Below are 27,399 nucleotides of genomic sequence, written 5' to 3'. Positions count from 1 at the left end.
GCCTGAAATTCTAGGGTTAGGTTTAGGTTTGGGTTTTCACCACCCATCCTCTGATTTCTGGTGTTTCCTGAATTTATGTTGTGCTTTCTCGTCTCCGTAAATCTTAGTTTAGAGTTTCTTAGGTCCTTGTATTGATTTTTTTTTTCTTCTGAAAATCTCGTTGTTAGGGTTTTGAGAGCTCGTCTCGTGCTCCTCCTCCTCTTAAATACGATAGCTAGGGTTTTATCTCTGAAAACCTAGGTTTCCATTATGACTTCTTTTGACGAAGAAGATGAAACCCTAGCTCAATTCCTTGAATCAGAGGTCCTTTCTCAGGATTCAGACGCGGTGAGTTTTCATTGAATTTGTATGTATCGGTATATATATATGATTCTTTACAATTGGTTATGCTTATGGAAATACATATTATGATGTTCTTCTGGGTCTATAGTTACATTGCCTTCGATTATTGTAATTGTGTACCTTTTTTAATTTAGCTTAATTGTGGTTCAATTGTCTGCAGAAAATCATATATTCACTGTTTCAATTTGAGAAATTAAATATCTGGTAATATCGTTTATTTTGTTGCAAGTATGGAAATTTATTTCTGTACATTAGGCTACCCTTTATGTATTTCAATAAAGCATGTCTTTTTTTGCTATACATAACGGATTTGTGATTGATAAGCACGACTTTCAGTGTATTTAAATTATTCCTTTTTGAAAAAATCATTTACTCTATCGCGATTATGGAAACTTATTGCTGTAAGCTTGGTAAGCTTTCTTGTATCGCAATAAAATTGCTATATATTACGTCATGTTATTGTTGAGTATGACTTTTGGTATGCGTAAAGGATCTCTTTGTGAAAAAATTAACGTTTATTTTTTTGGTTAAGCTGACCAAAATCATCTCATATAATTTAACGCATCTCATATAAATTATCTCATATAATTTAACTTTAGGGAAATTATCACTAATTATCCCTTATAATTCTTGTATTTACAAAAGGGTGCAGTTTGTATAGAGCCGAGGCTCTAAACAATCAAATTAAAGCCCACCTTCAAATAGTATCGAGAAATGTGATTTCAATATTGAAAATCTTTGTGATAGCCTTAAAATATATTTTCAACTTTAATTATAAAATTTAAACCTTCAAAAATAGTGTAGATTGAGAAGATCTATGAACACTTGAAAATTTTAAAAATTGACAATCCAAAAATGCGTTACAAGAAGCCCTATGTCCAATACTTGAAATTCATTTTTTCTCATGTCCATACATCTTGATGTCGAGATGATCAATTTGAAGATATTTGGACATCAAAACAACCTCTTCTATTAAATTTTTTGAGGTGGGCTCTAATTGGATTGTTTAGAGCCTCGGCTTTATATAAACTTTTCCCTTTACAAAAATCCCAATGTTTTTTGTTAATACCCACAACAAGCCTGCCACGGTTCTATTAGAACAATAGTGACTTGCGCTACGATCTATCCATAGCGCATTTGGTACTTTCTTGTCTGGGAGGACGCACCAAAAGGTGCTGCAGTTTTGTTAGATCCATAGCTACACAAAATACATGTTGCTCTATGATCCGTAGTTGTGCAAAAGGCACTACAATTTTGTTAGATCAGATCGGGCCTTTTGTGCTTTTTAGAATTTCAGAACGTGCCAAAGATGATACGGTCTTAACAGAACCATCGCACCTAGTGCCATAGATCTAATAGATTCTTAGCGCATCTAATAAAGCCTTTGGTACTTCACAAAGTGCCAAATGCGCTAAGCACTATAGGTTGATATGGATCTAATTGATCCATAGCAGTAGGTGCTACCATTTTGTTAGTACCAATGTTACCCCAACACTTTATTTGGGTTTAATATTGCGTGTCAACACATGTTGACACTTAAACATGATGGCACTGGTCTTGAGTTTGGTGTCGACACTTTGTCTTCTATTTTTATTGCTAAAATCAAAGTAGCTATGTGGTATTGTAGACATGCAACTTGGAGGGGTCATGGGTTGGAGCTCCACCCGTGCTATAAACAATGTGTCCCCCCCCCACCCCCTCCAGCCCCCAAGCATGAAAAGCCTTTTTTAAGTGCGAGGAACTCTTTTAAAGGCTGCTGGAGAGGTTGATCCCATGACCTTTTAACAAGGTGACATTGCCTCTACTGCCTAGGCATGTACATGCTTTGTGATAGAGAAGGTTACTTATTATCTATATCTATTTATAAATGTAAAAGGACATAAAAAGTAATGTATGTCTGGGGCTTTGAACCATGGATCCCTTGTTCTCACCTCACCTTCTAAAGAGCATGCTACTGCCTAGACTACTTGTCACATTATGTTTTTTTTATAGGAATTTACATATATATATATATATATATATATATATATATATATGGAAAAATCTTGGGTGAGCCCACTAGCTCATGGAATAGTATAAGCCCAACGGTTCAGATTGAATCTGGGCTGATCTGACAAACATGGATGTCTGGTAGTGTTTGAATTTTAATTTTTTTTTTGCGAATCCAAATCACCTGAAATTTTAGGCGTGTGTTCTTCTCATCAAGCCGCACGTGTGTTCTTCTCATCAAGCCGCACTTAATAAAAAAATAAAAAATAATTCGAGGAAAACAATTGACCAAAATACCCCCAAAACTTTTCGGGGGTATTTTGGTCAATTTATTTCATGTAAAATATTTTTTTGATATTTTTCGGCAATTCACCTATTTTTTATGTACACACGCTCCAAATTTCAAGTGATTTGGATTTATAGAAAAAAAATTAAAATTCAAACACTACCAGACATCTGTGATCATCAGATCGGCCCAAATTCAATCTGGGCCGTTGGGCTCATTTTTTGCTGTGAGCTAGTGGGCATATATATATATATATATATATATATATATATATATATATATATAAAATACACACTGTACACTATACAAACGTCTAAAAGTACATACTTCTTTTACCGTTTGTTCTAGATAGACACATACGGTGGTGTCCATGTGACATTGGTTAGAACCGTTGCTTTGCTACAAATCTAACAAAACCCTAGTGCCTTTGGTGCTTTCTCCCTGGCCAGGATGTGCCAAATGCACCACAGATTTAATATATCTAATTCTAATAGGACCATACAGGGGTTACTTTGGTATGACAATGTTTTAGGAAAATGGGTTAGAGCGTAAAAAACAAAATTTTGGGCTTTATTGTAATCTTTTAAAAATTATAAGGGATACTAGTGATAATTTTGCTAGCTTTTATTACTAATTACGCCATATAAATTAACTTTTTTATTTTGCAAAGTTAACTTTGATTACTTGAAATTTATGAAACTACTTTTTTATTGGAATATTAAATTCACACGATGGTAAGAGTTAGAAAGATTAGTGTAGTTGAGATGAGGATGTTGAGATGGATGAGTGGCAAGACAAGGAAGGATATAATTCATAATGAATACATTCGAGGGAACTTGGGGGTACCTTCAATAGGCGATAACATGTGGGAAAATAGATTTAGGTGGTTTGGTCATGTGGAATATCGACCTAGAACAACACTAGTTCGGGGGTTATTTTGTTCTAGTGGAAATCTCTAAAAGGATAAGGAAAGGGCCTGAAAGGGCATGAATGAAAGTAGTGAGAGAAGATATGGTGACTTATGGTCTAACTAAGGATATGGCCCTTGATAGAGTGAATGGCTGAACAAGATTTGTGTAGCTAACCCCAAATAGTTGAGATAAAGCTTGGATGATGACAAAAGTGCTAGAAAGAAATACAAGTTTCATATTATAATTGATGCAAAGTTGTGGAAGTGTGGATGCAGTCTCTTAAATACAAAAATAAAAACGTTGTAACTTGTGATGAATTGATCAAGACCTGGATAATGTCTTTACTGCATAGGCTTTTAATTTACATACTATTGCAGTATTCTTTTATTCAACTTGATTGACTTGGAGGAACCATGCTTATTGTAACACATTTGGATCCATAATAAGTATGTCTTAGAGTGGGAAATTGCAGTTGGGCTACGTTACAAGGGTGGTTTTGTAGTTTATATTCGTATTAAGAGCGAGGGCGTTCAAAGAACAATACTTCTTCATCTTCTCCTTTTATCTCCATTATGTTACATGTAGGATAAGGCAATATGCTTATTTTGTCCAATGTTGCATATGCCTGAAATAGTGTTTCATATTTCATGATGTATTGTTGGTTTAATGGAAGGGATGTTCATTGGCCAAAAAAACAAGATGAGAATTGTTGGGTTTTTGTGGCCATTAAAGGCCTTTTGAGAGCATGTAGTCAATATTTTGATACAGAGGAACAATGAACTTCAGTGGGAGTATGGTCCAGTGGGACCAAAATTGGCAAATGATGTTTGCCGAGACTCAGACTAGGCTTAACGAACTAGGCTAGTCGAGTTACAAAACCCTAAATACCTGAGCATAGATCACAACTCATGAGAGCTAGCAGGGTTATCCCGTGATGAGGTCGGAGCTGCCTAGGGTAGTGAGCCAAGGGACTGTGTGACCTTTGTGTGTGATGGTAGGGGTTATAGGGACGAGGGCCACAACCTCATCTTGAACCATCACATGGTATGTACATATGGTAGCCGTATTGGGAAAGCAAAGCACCATTGAGGGTGATACATGTACATGTACGAGAGATGACCCCTATATGCACCATAGAGTTATGGTTGTACAAATTTTGTGTCACCTTGGACTTGTCTTTAAGGGGGAACCTGTAACCTATAGACTAGGATTGTGCCTCCTCATATATTGGCTGACTTTGGTAGCCCAATCATGAATCCCTGTGATGGTCTGTAGGTCATGGGAACTGCTGGCTCGGTTTGAGAAAGTGAGTGTTATAGTCCTCAGTAGAAGATGGAGTGTTTCGGCAAATTTATAAATGAAGAGAAAATGAATTTTAATTGTTTTAAATATTCAGAGAGAAATATAAAATAATTACATTTTTCTAAAAATCCTTTAAAGTTTTTTATAAAGTATAAAATATATGGGGGCCCACCATTATGATAGATGTGGGAAGTGCGTGGGGCCCACATAAGGGCCTCATGAGTGGCGCGCACCTCCTTTTGTATACTTTCTAATTTTTGATGAGGTTATCAAGGCACTCAATCAACTAAAACAAAAGGGGAAAGTTTGAGAAATTAAAAGATTTGATTATAAAACTTAAAGCATGTGGAAGAAGATTATGGAAAAGTAAGGCAAGTATAGTATATTTTTCATATTATTTTTATTTGATAGGATTAGGTTAAGGAAGCTGAAGGATAATGTTCTAGCACCTTCCTTTTAATCATGATGGTTGATCTAAGGATTGTATAGTTAAGATCTCGCACCCCACAGGTCTCCTATGATCAATGGTCTAGATCTATTACCTATAAGGATGGCTAACCTTAAAAAACCCTAACCCTAGAGAAAGTTATAAATAGGCCTCATGGGGGGCTCAATTCTCTACACCTCTCATCTCTCTCTCTCCCCCCCCTCAAAGGTGGCACACCACCCGCTGTCCATCTCTCTCTTAATCTTTCACATCTTATCTAGCCTCCCTTCGAATTTTAGATAAAAAAAAAAGGAGGGGCACACAACCCTAGCGTCCCAAAGGGGCACCCCCCACTCATAAGGCATTGAGGTCATCTTGCTTCGCCCATAGTTCCACCATTGCTCTCTGATTTGTTAAAGTGTTGTAGCCTAAGGCTTCCCATACTTTGAAGATCTGAGATAGAACATCCAGTTGAGATAATCTTCTGGCATCTTGTTCTATGGTTTGTAGTCTTGTGATTTCTTGTGCCCAAGAGCATTATGTGCTTTTGTTTACTAAATAAAAGAAGTTTTTATTAGTGGCAGCAAGTGAGAGCTTTTTTTGTAATTGATATTTGTTTATTTTAAGTTGATTTTATTGTATTTGGACCTCTGTAAGTGTTCTAGCTGGTAAAAAAAAAGAAAAATTAAAAACAATATATATCGTGCTAGATCACCCTATCCAACTTTCAATAATAACTGCGACATTATTACTTACATGGGTTTGACAAAGGTATTCAAAGCTTGTTTGACTTTCTTCTGGTTCGACATGGATTTATTGGTCTTGCTGTATCCTTTTAATTTAGTTTGTATCAGTAATTTTCAGTTATTTATTTCTTTGAAAGGGTGAGTGTACGTGTTTGTACCATTGTGTTTCTAATCCTCCTGTTATGAAATGACTAATGATAGATCTCAGTGTTTTGGCCGGGTATAATGAAGAGAGCAGAAATTAGGAATGAGGAACAAATTTTAATTGTTGGTAGGAAACCCATTTTCTGAGTGAAAGTGCAAATAATAGAACTTCTAGGAACATTATATGTACTCTGATTCAATCTAAAGAAGAGAAAGGATGTTCTGCCAGGTAGATGTGGAGAAGTTGCATGACTACTTGGATTGGATAGTTTGGTTTTATATTTTGGAGCCACTGGGCTTCAGACTGTATGGGTCTTATGGATCTTTGAATGCTTTGTTGCCTTCACTTCAGGTGTCAAATCTCGATCAACAGATTAGTAAAAGAATATGTTACTTTGGGATTTCTGGGGGGCTTCAATAGTCTTTTATCTCTTGTTTAACCTTTTGAGCAATTATTGGGCATGCTTTTCCTTTCGCTGTTGGCATTACTCTCTAGTTTAAGTTTTTTATTTTCTTCTTCTTTTTCAATAATCCCTTTTTGCAGTACCTTATGAGTCTTGCTTCATATATAAGGTCTCAACAATTTTTTTTTCCAAATATTAATGGAAAAACACAATTTCCTATGGCTATGTATAGTATGACACACATGTCATTTCGATGGTATGGTCTTAGGGTTATCTCTATCCGCTTTATTGTTTGGAATATTGGATGGTAATGATGGGGAAGTTGACCATACAGTTTGCCTTTCTTTTATCAGCTTAAGGTGTTTTAGATTACCTTATATGGTTCCATGACCTGTGTTTCTCTCTCTCTGTCTTTGATTTCTTTCAAGAGAGTTTATGGATCTCTTCTCAGTGGTGTCAAGCAAGCCGAATCACTCTTGCAGCTTCTCTTAGTAGCATAGTGCCGTGGATCTTGTATATGCCTTCTTTATATAACACCTAGCAAGTGATATGGAGAAAAATATCGCCTTCCCTTGTGGCTAGATACACCGCCACTCATATTCTTGAACTAGTATAGGAAAGATAACCTTATTAAGGATATAGCATTATGTAAGGGCAGAGTTATAAATTGACATTTATATTTGGGAAAATTTTGTATAGACCCCTAATTCTCCATCTTATTTCACGGTAGACCCTCATTCTATTTTTCTTTCAAGCGGCATTAAAAAACCTTCAAGTATTTCACCGTACTCCCACATCTTTTCTCTCGTAGGTTTATTCACTTTTGGCCACAAAAACTAGCCCCAACAAATTATTTTATTTAATCTCAATCCAAAAGCTTGTTTAACCCTATTTTGCACTTTTGCAATTCTGTGTTGATTTTGCCAAAAAAAAGAAAGAAGAAGAATTCAATTGTGTTTAAATTGTGTGTGCGCACGTGTGTGCAAGAGAGTGAGAGAGTTTTCAAGAAGTACAAAATAGGGTTAAAAAAGATTTTGGATTGAGATGGAATAAAACAATTTGTTGGGGCTAGTTTTTGTGGCCAAAAGTGAATAAACGTGGGAGAGAAGAGATGAGGGGGTATGTTGAAATACTTGAGGGTTTTTTTATGACCTTTGAAAGAAAATAGAATGAGGGTCTACCTTGAAATAAGATGGGGAATTGGGGTTTGTACGAAATTTTCCCTTTATAGTTGTCTTATTTTATATTTACCTTTCGTAAGCCTGGATGAGAAAGGAGGGTTGTGTTAGGTTGGCAGCCTACGGAAACTTTTGCCACATCCCCATAATGAAAGATGACCCCAAATGGTTGGGATAAGGTTAGGATAATGATGATGGTGATTTTAATTTCATAGACATAGATATGTGCATTTAAATTTATCTCTTTCTTTTCTTGGGCAATTTATGTATTAATACGAGAGAAACATACTAACTACAAGTATGTGTTGTCATCCCCAACATTTTTTTGTTACGTAAAAAAAATTATAGTTCTTTTGCCTTTTTTACTTTTATATTGGCAGTTTCATTTTGTTAAGCAACATGCACAGACATGGGAAACAAGATCTGACCCCACTTCTCAGCTACCCAAAAAAAGACACAAGGAAACAAGAATAAAAGATACAGTAAATAAAAACAGAGAGATGATAAGGAGGAACCTAATAAAGCAATCAATATTCTAATCGCGTCACATGGAAAATGGCTTCCTTAGCCATGGAGGAAGCTGCCTACTCAATCTCATAAAGTGCATGGTAGAAAGTAAACAACATCATCTTGCATAACTCCCATGAGCTAAGCTATAACTATAGCAATGCGAAGAGCTACATTTTCCAAAGGACCCATTAACCACATTAAATCAGTTCTAGCAAGGTAGGTCCTGACAGAAATTTAGGCAAGCCTATGTACTAATATCATCATAAAACCTGCTACCTTGGTTTAGAAGTGTTCCGAAAGCGATCAAAATTGAATTTAACTACCCATGGGAGGGATCCACTTTGGGCATGAATGGGTAAACATTTGCTTGGAGTGGTTTCTGGAATTCTTAGTGGATCATTAGTTTGGATATTTTCTTCCAGTTAGCTTTTCTAATTAATGGAAATGTTTGACAGGCAGATTGGGTGAGTGAGGTCAAAGGTTTAAACCCTTGAAGTTTGTCCTGGAAAACCCAAATAACCTGACCCACTCTTTTCTAGGAATTGGCCTTGGGCCTGATTGGTCAGTTATTGATGGTTGAAATGCTACATCCCAAGGTCAATTCCTATTGCTGAACTACCAAATAAAACAAATAAATAAAACCTGTGCAAATGAGTGAAATCCATAGATATCTTTTAAATATGTTATTATGTCAATTTGATCGCTTCCTGAGTTGAACCAATGGATTTGATTATTTGTTTATTTGCTTATGGTTAACAAAAGAGTTATTATCCATTTCAAATCAGATATGGGCTATTGAACTTGACCCTTTTAGAGTTTGCTACCATTTTCCAGGAAGAGACAACAGAAAGACCAAAGAAGAGGTTACATCTGGACACTGAAGTCGGAAGTTCACCAGAACTCATGCCTGTGAATAGATGCAATTGTGACAATGGCAATAACAAGAATCCTGTGGAAAGTGGTGATGCCATAAAAGTGGGACCCATATTTCGGTCATATGGGGAAAGCTCTCAGTCTAGTTTTTCCTGTCACGGTCAAAGGCATATCGAAAGTGGAAATTTCAGCAAGATACCTCCGGAACTTTTTCATCATATACTGAAATTTCTCTCATCAGAGGTGATAATCTGGTGTGGGAAGGCTGTATTTCCGTTCAATGAAGAGTGCATATGATTTAAAAGAGTTGTTTTAGTTTAAATTATTGATATCCCTGTTTACCTTGTTTCCAGGATCTGATTTCTTGCTCATTAGTTTGTCGATTCCTGAGCTTTGCTGCATCTGATGAATTCCTCTGGCGTCGTTTGTGAGTATATATGTGAATCCAGTTCTTCTAGATGTGTATTTTGGCAATGTATTCGTGAGAAATCCGAAAAAAACAATTATAATAACCCTTGTTATCAGGTTTTCTTCTTATAATGACCACTTTTCTATTATTTAAGCACAATTGCTCACAGAGGTTTCTAAGGAATATAAATTCTTTCCTTTAGTGATTAAGAAGGTATTACTATTAGTTATGTTCTCTGTGGCTCTCCATGCATGCAGTTAAGTATTTGCTTGTTTTATGATGCATGTTGTGTATATGGATGTTTGTGTGTTGGTTGTCACTGAAGACTACACAGTGAAGTTTCCAGTTTGTTGTGGCGTATTATCTTATTCAATAAGTTACTGAGTGACATCCTTCAATTTAGTGTGTCAGCAAATACTACAGGAGGGTAATAGATTAACTGCAATGATTTAAAAAGTGGATCACTTAGCACTTAGGCGGTCCAGTAGCCCTAGGCGGGCGGTCCCTGGGCGGCCGCCCAGGGCTTGCGCCCCACCTTGGGGCAGAAATGCCATTTGTTGAGGGTTTTTTTGAAAAAAAATTGTTTTTAAAGGTGGGTTTTAGGTTCATTTGATACCTAAATCGACTAGAGCCCATTTTAGAGAGAGAGAAACTTAAGAAAAGAAAAAAAAAAAAACTAGATTTTGTGATTTTCATTGGATCAACGTGTTTCTCAAAGTTACGAGAAATGTTTCTCAAAGTTACGAGAAATGGATCTAAACATCACCCATTAAGATTAGATTTAGTTTTGGAGTTTTCTTAGACCTATTAGAAGGTGCTTTTGAAGATTTTAACACTAGAATACATCTCAGAGGTGGAAGTTTGGAGATCGAGCAATCAAAGTGCAAAACTTTATCTTTTAGATCGTTTGTATTATTTTTAGATGTCTTCTTCAATATCTAGTCGAAGTGGACATTTGGGTTGGAAATATCGATATAAACCGAATTCGAATGACAAAAATTGCATAAGATGTAATTATTGTTAAAAAGGATACGAAAGGGGGCATAAACCAGTTTAAGATACATCTTACCGGTATTAAAGGGAATGTTGCCCCTTGTAAAAATGTTTCTGAAGCTATCAGACAGGAGATTAACCAATATATGAGTTCAGTAAAACACAAACATGAACAACATCCTTGTCATTTGCGCCTTGTTTTATGGAAATATCTTCTCCAAGTTCTTCTAGAAGTGGTGATCCCGGTTGGAAGTGTGGTCATAACTCGAATCCAAATGACAAAAATTGTGTTAGGTGTAACTATTGTGGAAAGGATACTAGTGGGGGTATTTACCGGTTCAAGAAACACCTTATCGGTATTAAGGTGGATATTGCCTCATATAAAAATGTTACTGAGGCTACCAGGGAGGGAATTATACAATATTTGAGTTAAGGGAAGCATAAAAATAAAGAAAATGGTGAAGAGGCACCAGGTAGAGCAGCCAAGACTCCTAGGGCCTCATCTGCACAGAGTAAGAGGGAGATAGAAGAAGAGGAGACAGAGGCAAATTCAGAAGAAACAGAGGAGTACGAGCTTTATGTTGAAGAGGGAGATGACTTTGATGATGATGGCCTCGAATCTAATGCATATGATAAGGCTTACCCTACTACTTTTGATGATGTTGATGACTGAAGAATGAAGACGCTTGACTCTTGGTGTTGACTATTGAGTCTTAGACTGTATATTTTATGTCTATTTTTTTTTTCTTATATTTTAGTTTCTAGTTTCTACTATCTAACTCTTGTATGTATGCTTGTATGGTTCTAGCATTGTATGAAAATATGGATTATGGACTATTTAAATTCTGCTCATTCATGTAAATATGAATTATGGATTATGTGGTATATAGTTATAATGTTAGATTTAGACTTACATTTTTCTTTGTACTGGGCCGCCCAGGTTCTGGGCGCCCGCCTAGGCGCTGGGCAGCTTGTTGGACCCTCCCAACCGCTTAGGTGCCCCTAACGCTTTTAAAACACTGGGCTAATATGGCAATTTTCCTTGGTTATGTTCTCATATTGATAATATTTCATCTCTGAGTTTCTTATAACTGAATTTCGACACCTAAGATTTATACATTTGTGTGAAGTGGAGATCCACACCTCAAGCTTTTTTAGTTAGTTTGTAATATTAATGCCTCTTTGGCAGTATAATTATTAGCAAGAACAATATAGTTAGATTGATAGTTTTCTCGAACTAGTCGTTGAATTTTGTTAGTATATAATCTCAAGATCTTCTTGGAGGCATTTGTAGGAATGGTGTTTCATGTCTCAGTATTAATGAAAATGATGTGTATCTTTTGGTTATTCTGTAGAAACCATGCTCTTTTAACCATGTGTTCAGTTCGTTTGATTCCCATGACAACAAATTGTCATTGAGAGTAAACTTGCTTGTTTCTCATTTTACTGATCAAAGGGTTCTTGCCAGAATCGATTGATATATAAGGGTGAGTTCCCTTTAGATCCTACACATGCTACCCTTTGTTATGAAGTTTTTCTTCTCTTTTCTTTTTTAAATTTTTTTGGTAAGTGGATCTTACTAAACGGACTGAAAGTATAAAGAAAGTAAGTAGTGTCCAAATACTCAACCTGAAATTGATTATGAGGAATCATCTCAAGGAGCAATGGCTATGGATTGATGATGAGCTCCATCCAATGTTCAAAAAAGCGCAGGCGGGCCTAGGCGTTTTGGGGGGCGGTCACGCGCCCGACCCGGAATAGGGGATCCCCTTCCCAGAAGAAAAACCTCCCCCCTTCCTTAGGCAAAAAGGACTGAGGAGTCCTTAGGATAGGGTTTTTAAGCCTTAGGGAGTTTTTAGGGCAATTTTAGAGCCCCAAACCCCTTGTGAAAAAGAGGAAACATAATATTATAGTTACATAATAGATTTATAGACGGATACAGATACTCCGAGATTGTAAGACATCAAAATGCTTGAAATCCCAAATGTCATTATAGAAAACTAGAAGTCTAGAAATAATACACGAAGTTTTTTTCTTTTTTTGATGAAGTTAACAATTGTATTAAAAAGAAGGGGTTACAATATACCATCTAGAGTACCCACAGACCGGGTCTCTTGGAAAAACAATTAGGCCACCGAACAGGAGCCCTGTACAAAAAATTTTAGGGCTTATAAGTTTTGCCCAAGTACACATGACATACAAGAAAGGAAAGCAATTGTTCGAAAAAAGAAGAAATGGGACCAAGAGCAAGAAAAGTAGCAACCAAACACAGCAAAAAGTCGCAACTATTATGGATCTGCAGCTTGGGCCCTCTCACCCTCCTTAGTCAGTTGGTCTGGCAAGGTGTTTGGCGTCCTCCAGATATGCTTCCATGAGATGGCTATATCCTTGCAAGTATGCGTAATCTCATAAGAAATTGAGGTCAGGTACCAAGGGGGAGGGGCATTTCCAGCAGCCCAATAGATTATGTTTTTGACATCTCCCTCAACAATCAGTGATGATTCCCACGAGTGGTCGAACATTTTGAGGCCTAGGAGAAGAGCTGTAGACTCTGCGAGCTGAGAGTCTGTGTGACCAATATGCGTGGAAAAGGAAGCCGGAGTGTTGTCGTGGTGATCTCTAAAGACCCTGCCTGCTCCAACTAGGCTTGGGTTACCAAGGGAGCATCCATCGAAATTAAGTTTGATGAGGCCTACCGGGTGGGGGGGCGACCTATTGTTGGCTCTTGAGACCCGAGGGGATTCGAATTGGAGAAGTTCTTCCCAGTTGTGAAGGAAAGATGTTGCCGAAATACCGGCAAAGGCCTTGTGATTGGATGCCCAGAAGATGACCTGAGAAGTGATCTTGTGGAAAAGGGCCGAAGCTTTGCACTTGAGACCTCAGAAATCCTTGAGTTTCTTTCGGTCGAATGACCCAAATTGCTGCTGCAATGGAAGCCTTCCATAGAAGTCTACCCGCCTTCCATAGAAGTCTACCCGCCTTCAGCCAAGGAGAATCCAAGGCGGGGTTGAGAAGGGCTGGCAGGGAGGCAAGGGTAACCTAGGTGAGTCCAAACAGCCAAAGTATTTGGCTCAAGAGGTTGAGGGCAAGATTGCAATGAATGAAGAGGTGAGAGTTCATCTCTTCCTTGCAAAGGCACCTAGTGCACAGGTTGGGAATGGGGATACCCTTCCTTTGTAGTTGATCTACGGTAAGGGCTCCTTTTGAGCTCTTTTTGAGCAAGCTATCCAATTAAAGACTCCAACTTTAGGTGGTGCAATAGTGGACCACACCTTAGATAAAACCGAGGTTGGAGTGAGGGGGAAGGTGGGGGGCTGCTAGAGTTTTTGTAGAAGGAAGCTACCAAGAAGAAGCCCGATGGGGAGGGGTCCACACCAATCTATCCAAGCTTGGGAGGGTGAGGAAAGTAGAATGTAGGGTAGCCGACAAGGTGATAAATTCCAAGGTTTCATCATCAGAAAGGGGGCGTCTTAAAGAGGGATTCCAGACCCGACGATTTTTGGAGGTAAACATCTCATCTGCAATTGTGGAGGATTTGTTGGTGGCAATAGAAAAAAGAGATGGGAATTGGTTCCTTAACAGGGTGTGGCCCACCCAAAGGTCTGACCCGAATCGAATTCTTGCCCCTCCCCTAGGGTGAAATCAAATATTTTGCTTGAAGAGAGAAAGGGAAGACAAAAGACAAGAAGGACTTCCAAGCTCTTGAGGTCCTACTCGGTGATCTTCATTCAGGGAGACATGAGTCCGGCGAGATTCTATAGTTGTTGCGAATGACCTAGGACCCGAGCGAGTTGTTTTGGGCTGTGAGTCTCCACCACCGCTTTTCGAGCAGGGCTGTGTTATGTTTCCTCATGATCCTGATTCTGAGTCCCCCCAAGATACTTCGGTAGGCAGACTTTGTCCCAAGAGATAAGGTGGAATTTCTTGGATTCGGCTTCCCCTGACCAAAGAAATGATACACGAAGTTAACTAGGCAAAACCAAAAAAGAAATACATGTGACATGTCACCACCCCAATTCTCTAATGTCAACCAAACAACTCTATGGCATCACGACACTGGGTGTTCAAGTGGATCTAAAAGAGCATCTGATGATGATGATGATGCCATTCCATCATCAGAGTCATCGTCCTCCACATATTGAGTGTCATCTCTCATCTCCTCTGAATCTACTTCTTCCTCTTCATCCTCCTCTCTTGATCTCATCACCCTCTTCCTCTTCTTCGCCATTGCCTTCTCTTGCTGGGCCTTCTCCTTCCCCTTTCTTTGGCTTTGAGATTGAGCCCGAGTGGTATGCACAGGGGGCATTGCTGTCCGAGCAGCCTCACGAACCTAGCCCCAAGTCAAGCCCTCTCTAGGGAATACCTCATCATCATTGGCATCAACTCGCCACTCGCATGTGTCACCAATATCAACAACTTTCCTTTCATTGTGCTCCAACTGTCGATGGCGCTCGTGCAACTTCTGATTATACTGAACAAAGACTAGGCCGTTCAGTCGCATATGCTCTAGTATGTTCCTCTTCTTATATGCGCCTAATAGAAAAAAATTTACTTAGTTATTATGTAATAGGTAACTAACTAACTAACTAACTATTGTCAAAAAAAAGAAGAAGAGTTAACATTGTCCAAAAAAAAAAAAAGTACGTATTAAACTAACTATTAACTATTAAGTAAATAGTAATATTATCATTTCAAAGGTGCTGAAATTGTGCTCACATTCAGACGAGTTTAAGTCAGATTTAGTATTTTCATGGCCATCTGCTGCAAATAAGGGTGCTTCCTGCATGGCCTATCCACCATGCACTTATTTTACGTAAATGTAATTGTAGTAATTTAGTAAATTAAGTATTTGGGGTAATTGGAATAAAATACTCAAATCATAAAATCAAATTGAGGAAGTTCTAAACTTACCAGGAGGGATTTTGAACCTCTGCTTGATTGCCACCTCCTTACTAAGAGACCAAGTAGCGAGCCTATACAAATCTACCTCCATCATTACCTTGTCCTGCACTTCAGGATCAGGGTTGAGCTTTACATTGCACTGGTTGAATGCATTTATGAACGTGAGCCGGCTATATACCGTAGGATCTGTGTAAAAGTGAGCAGGGTTAACGTAGTATCCTGCAAATTGTAGGGGCCTCTCAAGCTAATAGTTCCATTCTGCAATGATCTTCAAACAATCCTCATACGTTTTTTCATTATGCTGAATAAATCTCTTGATTTCTTCCTTTGCATCCTCCATGGCTTTATAGATAATGCCCCATAGCTGGTTTCTTCTCAGCATCAACCATATTAAGAACCTTTATGAAAGGGTGAAAGACATACAAGGCATATTGTACCTTGTTCCAAAATCTTGAGTCCATGATATTATCTCCATAACAACTTTTTCGTCAGCCTTTTTGGAGCACTTGGATTTGGTCTGATCCTCAGATACATTCATGGACCTCAACTTTTCCTTCTGCTCATATCCAGATTGCAAGGACAAGTGGAAGGTGGCAAATTTAGTCACCCCAAGCCTCGCCAAGTTGTGTCATCAGTAAACTTCTTCATCCTAACTAAGACCTAACCACATAAAATTCCCTCAGACAATTACCCTCAATGACTCAATGCATTCAAAAGACTCAAAATAAGTAACAAACTAAAGCAGCATAATACTATAACCATAGTATAATGTATACTATATAACATAGGTTAGGTTCTTACTTGAGTGTGATTGTATAAATAAACTGTGACTTTCCTCGCCTTTTGGATGGTTATCTCGAATCTCTGCTTCTTACCAATGGCCTCAAACATGAGGTCTATGCAGTGTGCTGCACAAGAGGACCAGAAAATATGCGGCCTCTTCTCCATCAATAACCTAGCGGCCGTCATATTAGCTAGGAACATATCGGTCGCTACTTGGACCACTTTATCCTCCCCTATCTCCTCGATGCACTGGTCCACCAAATTAGAAATGGATTCTGCATCATGGGACTTGTTAGAAGCATCAATAGATACCATCAAATTCATGATGCTTCTGCTTCTATTATCACTCCAACCATCAGTCACGATTGTACAACCGTATACACCCCACACATCCTTGTGGGTCTTCAAATAGTTATTGGTTAGCTCCACTTATTTCCTAAGTAATGGCCCTTTTAAACTCATAAGCAGATGGAGCCTTAAACTCTGGCCCAAACTGGATTACTACTTCCAACATAGTCTGGAAGCTACTCAAGTTAGCGACGTTAAAAGAAATGTTTGCTTGGAAGAACCCCTGGCCACATATTGGGCCACCTTATCTCTATCTTCTTTCTTAAAATGGGTCTCTAAACTTGTTTGACCCCTTTCTCGTAGCAGAATCTCCGGATCAAGGTGGGGGAAGAAAGCATTCATAGCCATCTTCTTTTTGGCATACTAGACGATCCAGCCTCTGCATAAACAACTTCTCCCTCTCCTCTAACTCCAAAAAACTCTACACTCCTTAGAATTTCTTCGTCTTTTTCTCACCTCCTCTTTCTTGTTTTTCGCCCCCTCCAAGACCTCCTTCACTTTTAGGGGTGCACACTTTATCCTACCTAAGATGATAGAATTTTCTCTTTCCTCCAAATGAACCCCATAGAAAATCCTACATCATGTTTTCAATCTTTTTAATTATCACCACCGGCATTTGAAGCAAGGACATCTGATAAATAGGGAGGAAATTTGCAAGGCAAGATTGCAACAAAGTAGCCCTCCCTCCCAAAGAGAGAAATTTGGCTTCCATAAATCCAATTTAGTCTGCACACAATGTAACACTTTATCCAATACTGAGACAGGTAACATTCTATTTAACGTGGTTTCAGATATTGTATGCGGTGGGGTCCATCATCTACAGGGAAGCCACGTGCCTGTGCCTGGAAAATGCTTTATATTCAGGTATGCCATGTAATTCCAACACCGTGTGTGTGTGTGTGTGTGTGTGTGTGTGTGTGAGAGAGAGAGAGAGAGAGAGAGAGAGAGAGAGAGATGTTGAAAATAGAAGTTGATTTCAAATAATCGTCTCTCATTGATTAACCTTAGCAGTTCTCTCAATAGTTACGAATAATGGTGAATATCATAGTTTTGTCAGCAAAAACTTACAAGTTGGGTGATTTGATGTTTTACTAGTTTTGACTCTTGAATAACAGAACTTTTGCTGTTGATAATTTGCTTCAACTGGTAAAAGTATTTGTACAAGTCTGTGTCAATAGCCATAATTTACACTTGACAGTGTTGATAATTTACTTCTGCAACTCCATGTTCCATCTCTTTTTTTACTATTTCCCTTTTCTTTAATTTTTCTGGCAGCGTGATCGAGAGGACATGGTTGAATTTGTTAAGAACACTCCATCTGAGTTCAAGGAGTATTACATTCAAATGCAGGCTGCCAAACGAAGCCAAGCACCTCTTCCTTCACAAGTAAAAGTCCTCACCCTTCTCTGTTATGTTTGACTACTAATGCAGTAGGCAACTGTTGTTTAATAGAGGTCATCAAATCATCAATCTATAACTCTTATGTTGGTGGCTTGGTGCAGATGAATGATGATAATATTATTCTCGACAAAACAGTGGCTGATCAAGTTTCCATATGGAAAAGCAGTAGAGGTCTCACTGATGAATCTGTGGCTGGTCATACATGCTCAGGAAATACATGCTCTTATTCCCAAATTGGAGATGTATATCTCTGTGAGAAGACTGGGCGTGTTCATGGTAAGTAGCAATATATGAACTTTACCTTCTTCCTTTTTCTTTTGTTGTGGTACTATTTTGTTGGTTTTCTAAAACTTTTGACAGGCGTATCTTTGCTCTTTACTGAAAGGGGGCCTTGTTTTGTATTATTTTAGTGTGTGATGACACATGTCGGGAGACGCTTGTGGATTCATTCGGTGGATTTCTTGTGTGTGCTATATCTGGACACTGTTCTGAAAGATGGTTTTCTTCAGAGGAGGAAATTGATAATGTAAGGAATTCATTGCTACATTTACTTTTCCAGGTCGAATATTGAGTGACATTTCTCTGAACTGCAGATCCATGATATTCAATTGTCTAAGTTAATTGAAACCTTTTATTGATAAATAAGTATAAACTGAGGGAAATTTACAGAAATAAATCTGTTTTATTTTTTAAATTTAAAAATAAAACAGGATTTTTCTGTAGATTTTTCTTTAACTGATGGTGAAAGATTAGTTCATACCCAAAACAAAATGACTATCAAAGACTACTTTCATTCACAATTAAATTTCATGATGTGTGCCTGAGCATCTGTGTGTGTGTTTTCTGGGATAAATGAGTTGCTTCGTTGAGTTTTGGGCGAAAGACAGTGTGGAACATGTGGTTAAATTTCACAGTCCCAGAAACCTTGGTGGGCTAGTACCTCAGATTAGCGTGTGCCTTGTTCTTTCTCTTCTTTTTGGTGGGTTGAGAATTTGTTTCGTGATTTATAACTATTTTTCTTTAGTATTCTTTATGATCGTGGTATTTCCATCTGCAGACTTGGCACCCAACCACTTGTTTCTTTAATTTGTGATTGTTGCTACGACAGGACCAACAACTTTGCGGTGTTACAGATGAAGCAGAGCCTTTCATGGGTTCCGGCCGATTTGGTAAAATTAACTCTCAACCCTTGGCCCTTAACAACAAAAACAAAACAGTGAACAACTACCTTTAGAATGCTCATATTAAACAGTCATGTGTGCAGGTTCAGTTCTCTCTCTCTCTCTCATTTTGATGATTTCTGATTTTTTAATATGTTGGCAGCACGCGCATATCTGTTGGGTTATAACTGTGAGGATGAGGAGGAGCTGGAGCGCGCATTGAGGTTTTGCTGATCTTTCTTGGTTCCAAATGCCAGTTGGTGGATTTTGCTGGCTTACGAGGGAATTCTATTATTTCCATATCAAAGTTTGTGGACTGAAATTAATTATTGATGTGTTTCTGGCTGTATGGCATATCTTGTCATTTTCTCTCTCATTACAACCGATGTAGCGGTCTACACGGTTCGATGTATTTAAGTATTTGGCGAAATATTATGTATTAATGTTAATTTCAATCTGGCTCAAATAATGTTTTGCAAATCATGTGGTAGCTGTAGGCAGCACTTGTAACAGGTATCGTTCTTTTTGTGGAACAGACGTTTAAAGCAAGAAACACAAGGTTCTTTTGGTCAGTATTCAAAAGCAATATAACCATCAAAGTATTTTTCACTCCGACAAGGAAAAGGTGGGTAATGAATCATTTAAAAATTTGAGTCTAATAGATTCAATTTTTGTCTCTTTCTCGAATAGAGCTGTATGGAACAACAAAATATGCCTGTATGGTTGTTTTTTTCTACCGATTTTTTTCGTTATTCTTTTTTTTATCTATTCCCAAATATTCATATTAATGTAGAAAATTTTGAAAATTTGAGAGAACAATAAAATTAGCAAGAAACAAGCTAAACACAAGTATAATTCAAAGAAGCTTAGGGTTTTTTCTCCATATCTTAAGTTAGAGTTTAAGCTTTTCTCTTGATCAATTTTTAAAAATTGTGTAATTGACTATCTTATTGTCTCACACACTTTATATGTATTATAATTCGATGCTCAAGGACACTACATATCGGCATAATGTTTAAAATGACTGGCATATTTTAACATCAACTAAAATTGCGTAATAACAAATTTACCCATATAAATGGTATTTGTGAATAGTAGTTGTGAATAATATCAAGAAATAAATAAAAAAACTTATAAAAACCCTAAACCTTAGAAATTAAAAATCTTTAGAATTAAACTTTAAAATTAAAATCAAAATATATATCTTTTAAAATTGAATAGAAATTAAAAACAAGCATAATTTTTTCCTCCATTATGTCTTTGTTGGAAAAAACTCGTCGTTGAGTTTTGAAGTGCGTTAAGATGAATTCAGCATAAAAAACAATTTCAACTTTCCTTTTTGTTGTTTGCTGACTGTTGCAGTGTTAGTCAATGGTTCAGATTGAATTTGGATCAATCTGATAGTCACGATTTTATTTTATATTTGAATTTTTATTTTTTTTTACAAGTCTAAATCATTTGGAATTTTAAGCGTACATTCTACTCATCAAGGCGTACTTAATAAAAATAAATAATAATAATGATAATTCATAAAATATAAATTGAAAAAAATAACCTTGAAAAGTTTCTTGGGTAATTTGGTCAATTTATTTTTTGTAAATTATTTTTTAATATTTTGATTAGATTCTACTATTTTTTAATAATGGACTCTCAAAATTTTAAGTGATCTGGTTTTTTATAAAAAAAATGAAAATTTAAATAAAAAATGAAGTCGTGACCATTGGATTAGGTCCAAATTTAATATGGGTCGTTGGTTTACACTGTAGCTGTCAGCCCATGGGCTGATAGGATCTTTTTCATATATATATATATATATATATATATAAGAAAAATATAGGGTGCGCAACCTAGCTTAGATAAGCTAAATGCGCCAACGGTCCAAATTGAATCTGGGTCGATTTGACGATCATGGATGTCCGGTAGTGTTTGAATTTTAATTTTTTTCTACATATTCAAATCACTTGAAATTTTAGACGTGCGTTAAAAAAAAAAGGTGAATATTCAAAAAATATTTAAAAAATATTTTACATGAAAAATATTGACCAAAATTGCCGGTATTTTGGTCAATTATTTTTTTAAGGTAATTTTTTTTGTATACTTTCATTTGGTGCGCCTTGATGAGAAAAACTTACGCCTAAAATTTTAAGTGATTTGGATTTATATAAAAACAATTAAAATTCAAACACTATCGGACATCCGTGATCGTCAGATCGGCCCAAATTCAATCTGGGTCATTGACGCATTTAGCTTATCTAAGCTAGGCTGCACATTTTAGCTTTTTTTCTCTCTCTCTCTCTCTATATATATATATATATATATATATATATATATATATATATATATATATATATATATATAGTGAAATGATGATGTTAGCCCACTCGCTCACAACCACATATGAGCCCAATGCCCCTGATTCAATTTGGGATATTCTCATGGCCACGATCTCATTTCATATTTGAATTTTAGTTTTTTTTTTTTTTTATAAATCCAAATCACATGAAATTTTAGGCATCTATACTTCTCATTAAGGCTCACCTAATAAAAATGTTAAAAAAATAATCTGTAATAAATTGATCAAACTACCTCTGCAAAGTTATAGGGGTATTTTGGTCAATTTATTTCTTACAAATTTTTTTTGATATTTTTATTAGATTATTAAATTTTTCAAGAATACACGTCCAAAATTTCAAGTAATTTGGATTTATAGAATAAAAATTAAAATTAAAATACAAAATAAGGTCCTGATTGTTAAATCAGTCCAGATTGAAACTTGGCCGTTGGGCTCATACGTAGCTGTGAACTAATGGGTTAACCTTATATATATATATATATATATATATATATATATATATATATATATATATATTTGAATTGGATGAAGAAGGATGACTAGGAGGAGGAGGTAATATGATAACATTTGGGTTGTGAGAAATTGATTTTCTACTTGGTATGTTCTGTTTACTATTTCTCTTCTTATTAATATCAATATCATCTTGTACTTGTAAATTTGTATTTTGAAATTGTATTTCTACATTTCCATCGGTGTGTTCTATTATATGATTGGGAATATGATGTTGAGGAATTTCTTGTGGTTGATTGGCATTTTGTAATGCCCATGATTGGGGTAGTATTATGTCTGACCATTTTATGGTTTTTGGAACTATCATATTAGATTTTTCTATGTTTGTTTGGAACAAAATTGTTTGATCTTTTTGATCAAGTTTTAAGATATTGGGACTTAATGTATTCATGACCTTATAATATATTCTATAGACTATAGCAAGATTTTGTGAACCATGGACCATATTGAATCCATGTGTTTTAAGATTTATTGTCAATATATCTAGGATATTTGGGTCGGTTAAAGAAACAGAAAAATTAGGAAACCAGTTAAAATAAATTGGACCGCTACAGAGGCTGGATTCAACCATGCCTAGTAGAGAGTCTGTGAATATATTGTGTCTTGTATCTCTTAGGCATACAAGCACAGAAGTGTTCAACCCTAGTCGGGTCAAAGGTTTTACGGCTATTTGAATAAGGCCAATGTGTAAATATTTGTAATTATTTTCTTTATGTTTTTCTATTACTTTTTTCGAGAGTAGGTGAAAGTCTTCTTGATGTTGTGTTACTGATAGACTTTCTTCTACAGTCTTGATGGCATAACCCATCTTAAGTTTAAATGATCATTTATTATAAACATCATGAATTGGTACCTTAGGAATATTCCAATTTTGAATATTTTCCTCAATATCATTTATAATAATTTGTTCTTTATTCTTAACTCTAAGTTTTGAAGATGAAGGTACAGTTTTACCAGTAAGATTCTTTATGAGATTTGCCATCCGTAGGTTGCGGATAATGACAATCTGGACATTCAGTGGCCTTAGCTTTTTTCCCTAAGCGGCTCTCCTGGCCTTGGCGGTACTTTTCGCATCCGCTTTCACTTGTCTCTTGTCTTAACTCTCGGACCAACTTTCTTGGTGGTCAATCTCACTTGGTTTCTTATGGTAGAATGTATCTTTATCTTAACCTATGGAGTGAAAAGAACAGTTTTACAAATTCTTCAGTCGTAACTGTTTGCACAGTTCCACTGTGGAAAATGGATAAGATACCCAATTCCAAATAAAAAAGATTTATTAGATAGAGTTGTATATATATATATATATATATATATATATATATATATATATGGGAAAAGATGTGCACTCAGGTGCGTACGGTAAACGCCCACAATTTGGACTGATCTGACACTCACGGATGTTTGATAGTGTTTGAATTTAATTTTTTTCTACAAATCCAAATCACTTGAAATTTTAGTTTTGTGTTTTTCTCCTCAAGGCGCACCTAATAAAATACAAAAAAATAATTCACGAAAAAACAAATTGATCAAAATACCCCTCGAAACATTTTGGGGGTATTTTGGTAATTTATTTCATGTAAAATGTCTTTTTAATATTTTTCGTAGATTCTCCTATTTTTAAAAAACACATACCTAAAATTTCTAAGTCCTTTGGATTTGTAGAAAAAAAATTAAAATTAAAATACTATCAGACATCTGTGATCTTCAGATCGGCCACAGAATGGCCTAGATTCAATCTGGGCCATTCGCGTATGGGCGTATAGCATTGACTCCAGATACATATATATATATATATATATATATATATATATATAGGAAAAGTTTCTATAGAGCCGAGGCTCTAAACAATCAAATTTGAGCCTACCTCAAAAAGTTCACTAGAAGAGGTTGTTTTGATGCCCAAATATCTTCAAATTGCTCATCTCGACATCAAGATGCGCGAACATGAAAAAAAAATGGATTTCAGGTTTTGGAAATAGTGTATTTTGTGACGCATTTTTGGACCATCAATTTATTTTCAAGTTTTCATAGATCTGTCGATCTACACTATTTTTGAAGCTTTGAACTTTATAAATAACTATGAAAATATATTTTAAGGCTATCACAATGATTTCCAGTGGTGAAACTATATTTCTTGACATTATTTGAAGGTAGGCTCTAATTTGATTGTTTCTAGCCTAGGCTGTGTACAAACCGCACCCTATATTATATATATATATATATATATATATATACAAGACCACAAATTGCCGATTGTGAATCGACTATACTTTCACTGCGCTACTCTGATTCCAATGCCCTAAATTCTTAAATGCTCCACCTCTTCAATATCAATAAAATCTTTAGAGGCCATGATTTGGATCAGTCCTCCTGTGGCCTTAGCCTTCTCTCTATATTCTTCACCCTCTTCCAAAATCTCTTTATCATCATCTTGATCTTTTTCATAGATCGGATCTCCTAAAATATCTTGTCGTCCATCTGAGTATATATCGAAGATTAGTGGTGAATCCCAATTTCCAACTTGCAGATTTTCAATGCAATCTGTGTCAAAATAAAAAAGCTTATCCTCCAAATCGTAAACCCTAAAGTGATGTTCCCCACATCTAGGTCTTTTATCACTATCATCATCACTTGACTCCACAAACAAAGCGCAAAAGTGAAAAGACTTGTACTCGAGATCCTCTTGGGTTGAAAGACCATCATCTTGTCCATTATTGAGACTTGCGAATTGCTACGCTAGCTGCAATACTTTCCTTTCAAGTTCCTCAATTATGTCATCTATTGGATCACATAGTGGATCTATGAAAATCCCCTTCTACAGCCCAGTCTCGTTGCCATACGTTCATCGAAATCACAAACCCTAAGCAAATAATTAATAAAAATTGCTGAAATTAACAAGATCTAAGTTTTTTTTGGCAAAACTTTGGCCAAAATCAACAAACCCTATACCCTACTATAACTTTGTAGACACCCCATTTTAAATTTGGTAAATTCTATGGTTTTTTTAACCCTTAGGACCACATTATCCTAGTAGACACAATTTAATTACCCTAAACTACCCAAATCCTACACCTATTTGAAGTAGAGCCCAAGAGCTTTCCAACTGTCTAAGAATCGCCTGAATCGGACATACGGATAAAAAAATTTAACAAATGATAATTTAGTCCTTGTGAGACCCAACTGTCAAGCCACGGGCTGGGCTGTAATGGCCCAACATACCCAGACGTGGGCTGATGATGCAGTAAAGGCATCTGATGATGCAATAAACACATTTTTTTTAATTAGATAAGGCTAAAAACTTAAAGATAAATCCAAAAAATTTCTAAAAAAACTAGAAAAAAATTAGGAAAAATCACCAATTGAATCTTATAAATACCCCATCTCCCTAACCCAAAAGGAGAGAAAAAAAGAGACAAAAAAAAAAAACTTAGAAATTCTCGAAATTAGGAAAATTACCCAAAAATACCAAAAATAAGAAAAACCCTTAGAAAATCCCTAAAAATTTAGAAAAAATCCCCAAAAAACCAAAAAATTATAGAAATTCTCAAAATTCATATTCAACTTCTAGAGATCACAAAACCCTTACCCCGAGAAAGCTTGACAGCTTTAGAAAAATCTCTAAATTGAAAACCCTAGAGAAGATAGAAACCTTTGCCTCTTGAAGTCCTAACCCCCAAGACCGAGAAAACTTAGATCTAAGGCAAAAAAACCCTAGATCAAAACTAGAATTAGGGAACAATAACCCGAGATCTAACTCTTTACATCAGAGATCTGCTGGTCAACATCCGAATCAGAGAGGCAAAGATGACCGATTTGGATACGGGGGAGCCCTCGAAGGCTCGTTAAACCCGGACCATCCGGCCCGGTTTGGTATTATTTTTTCATCTCTCTTTCTTCTTCTTTTTACTGTTTTGCTTCTTTTATTTATTTTTGATATGTTAACTTGTCTTAAAAATCGTACTTTAATGCTCTGGATCATGCTGGCTCTGCTACAGATCTGAGAGTCAATCTACTCGTTTTCAGGCAAATTTGGCCTCAGATCTGAATTCGATTTGTCACACTTTCTCTACTACTTTATTTACATCTTTTTAATTAGTTTAAGGTGTTAAAAATTTGAGAGATCTTCATCGGAAGATCTGTCAGATTTTCATCGTAAACAGTTTGGCGCCCACCGTGGGGCTATTTCGAGCTTGATCCAAGCTTCAAAATGCGATTTTTATTCACTGTTTTCAGTCACAAAAGGTCCTAAACGTTTGCTGTGACCAGAATGCAGGGTTTCGGTGCTCCGAAACCTTGCCTTTTTTGGGCCACACTCTCAATGTCTCCCAAATTCAAAATGTCTCATAAACTTCTGGAACTTTATGGATATGTTCTAGGGACTCTTTTGTAAATATACAAAAAAATTCAGATCGAAATAAAATTTTTAAAAATACAAAAAGCATATTTTTCAGTTCAATCTAGGCTCTTCTATTTTACTTTATTTTAATTTATTTCATCATAAATATTTTTACTTCTTGCTTCTTTCAAGTTTAAAGTAGTCTTATTACATCAATATTAACAAGATAAAAAAATAAAAAAATAGTTTTTTGGGCAACACCAGCTGTGTCGCCCACCCTACAAGGGTGACCCACTAGTGCCGCCTAGGTGACACTACCTGTGTCGCCCAATTGAAAGTGTTCTAGAACATTTTGGGAGCCCACAGGACCATTCCAGGGACTTTTGGCTCCCTGTTGACCAATTTTTGACCAAAAATAAAAATTTTAAAAATATAAAAAATATTATTTTACTTCAGATATATATGTTATGTTTCTGCCCTTTTGATTTTATTTTAGTTTATTAATTTTGACTGAACTCATATTTTCCCACATTCACCATAATTATTTTAACTGTGTTTCATCAAAATTAAATATATATATATATATATATATATATATATATATATATATATATATATATATATATATATATATATATATATATATATATATATATATAAATACATTAGGGTTGCTTACCCCTCCAAACCTAGACTCATTCTTGGTCTGAGCCGTGATTCGTACACCATCTTATCTAGATCTTAGTCAAGTTTCTAGCATAGGTCTAAGTTTAAGAGTTGCCTCTAGAGCTAGACTAGGCTTACCCTAGTTCAGGGTCTCAACCAAAATCCATTGAGTCTAGTAAGTCTAGGTTCCAGTCTAGTCTTAGCCCTTAGCTAAGGATTTTGCCCCTAGTGCTAGGCTAGGTTTGGCCTAAGTCGTCGAGTTTAGATCTTACCTAAGTCTAGACTTTAGAACCCAGCCAAAAGCAATCACTATGTCAGTCACTCAAGTATGTTGCAATCCCTTGAAGTTATTGACAGACCCCAGAACAATCCATTATCCAACGCCCAAGTCTTATATTAGAGGCAAAGTCCCAAGCATCCACTCCT

The 27,399-nt window shown here is 36.3% G+C and overlaps 1 protein-coding gene across 2 annotated transcripts; it reads left to right on the top strand.

Moving 5' to 3' along the window:
• LOC18422675 (F-box family protein) lies at positions 1 to 19,588 on the top strand. Of its 2 annotated transcripts, none has more exons than XR_016051112.1 (9): positions 1 to 327; positions 9,074 to 9,355; positions 9,466 to 9,539; positions 17,339 to 17,411; positions 17,823 to 17,933; positions 18,050 to 18,224; positions 18,359 to 18,474; positions 19,006 to 19,117; positions 19,272 to 19,588. XR_016051112.1 is itself a non-coding variant. In XM_006878557.4 (9 exons), exons 1-9 carry the CDS (start codon positions 250 to 252, stop codon positions 19,340 to 19,342), a joined length of 1,041 nt encoding a protein of 346 aa, XP_006878619.1. In that variant the 5' UTR covers positions 1 to 249; the 3' UTR covers positions 19,343 to 19,588. The 2 variants fall into 2 exon arrangements, 1 of the variants encoding a protein (XP_006878619.1); XM_006878557.4 differs by having other exon boundaries at positions 19,057 to 19,117.
• Positions 19,589 to 27,399: the final 7,811 nt, after the last annotated feature.

The sequence above is a fragment of the Amborella trichopoda genome, chromosome 3 (genome assembly GCF_054954075.1).
Source record: "Amborella trichopoda isolate Santa Cruz 75 chromosome 3, AtrichopodaSantaCruz75HAP2 v2.0, whole genome shotgun sequence".
NCBI lineage: Eukaryota > Viridiplantae > Streptophyta > Magnoliopsida > Amborellales > Amborellaceae > Amborella > Amborella trichopoda.
The sequence above is the reverse complement of the archived record's forward strand: the minus strand, read 5'-3'. Positions and strand labels throughout refer to the sequence as shown.

Coding starts and splice junctions, on each gene's coding strand:
- LOC18422675 (XM_006878557.4), top strand. CDS start 250: ATGACTTCTTTTGACGAAGAAGATGAAACCCTAGCTCAATTCCTTGAA. Junction 17,412..17,822: donor GGAAAATGCTTTATATTCAG/GTATGCCATGTA, acceptor TTTTTCTGGCAG/CGTGATCGAGAGGACATGGT. Junction 18,475..19,056: donor CAGAGGAGGAAATTGATAAT/GTAAGGAATTCA, acceptor TTGCTACGACAG/GACCAACAACTTTGCGGTGT.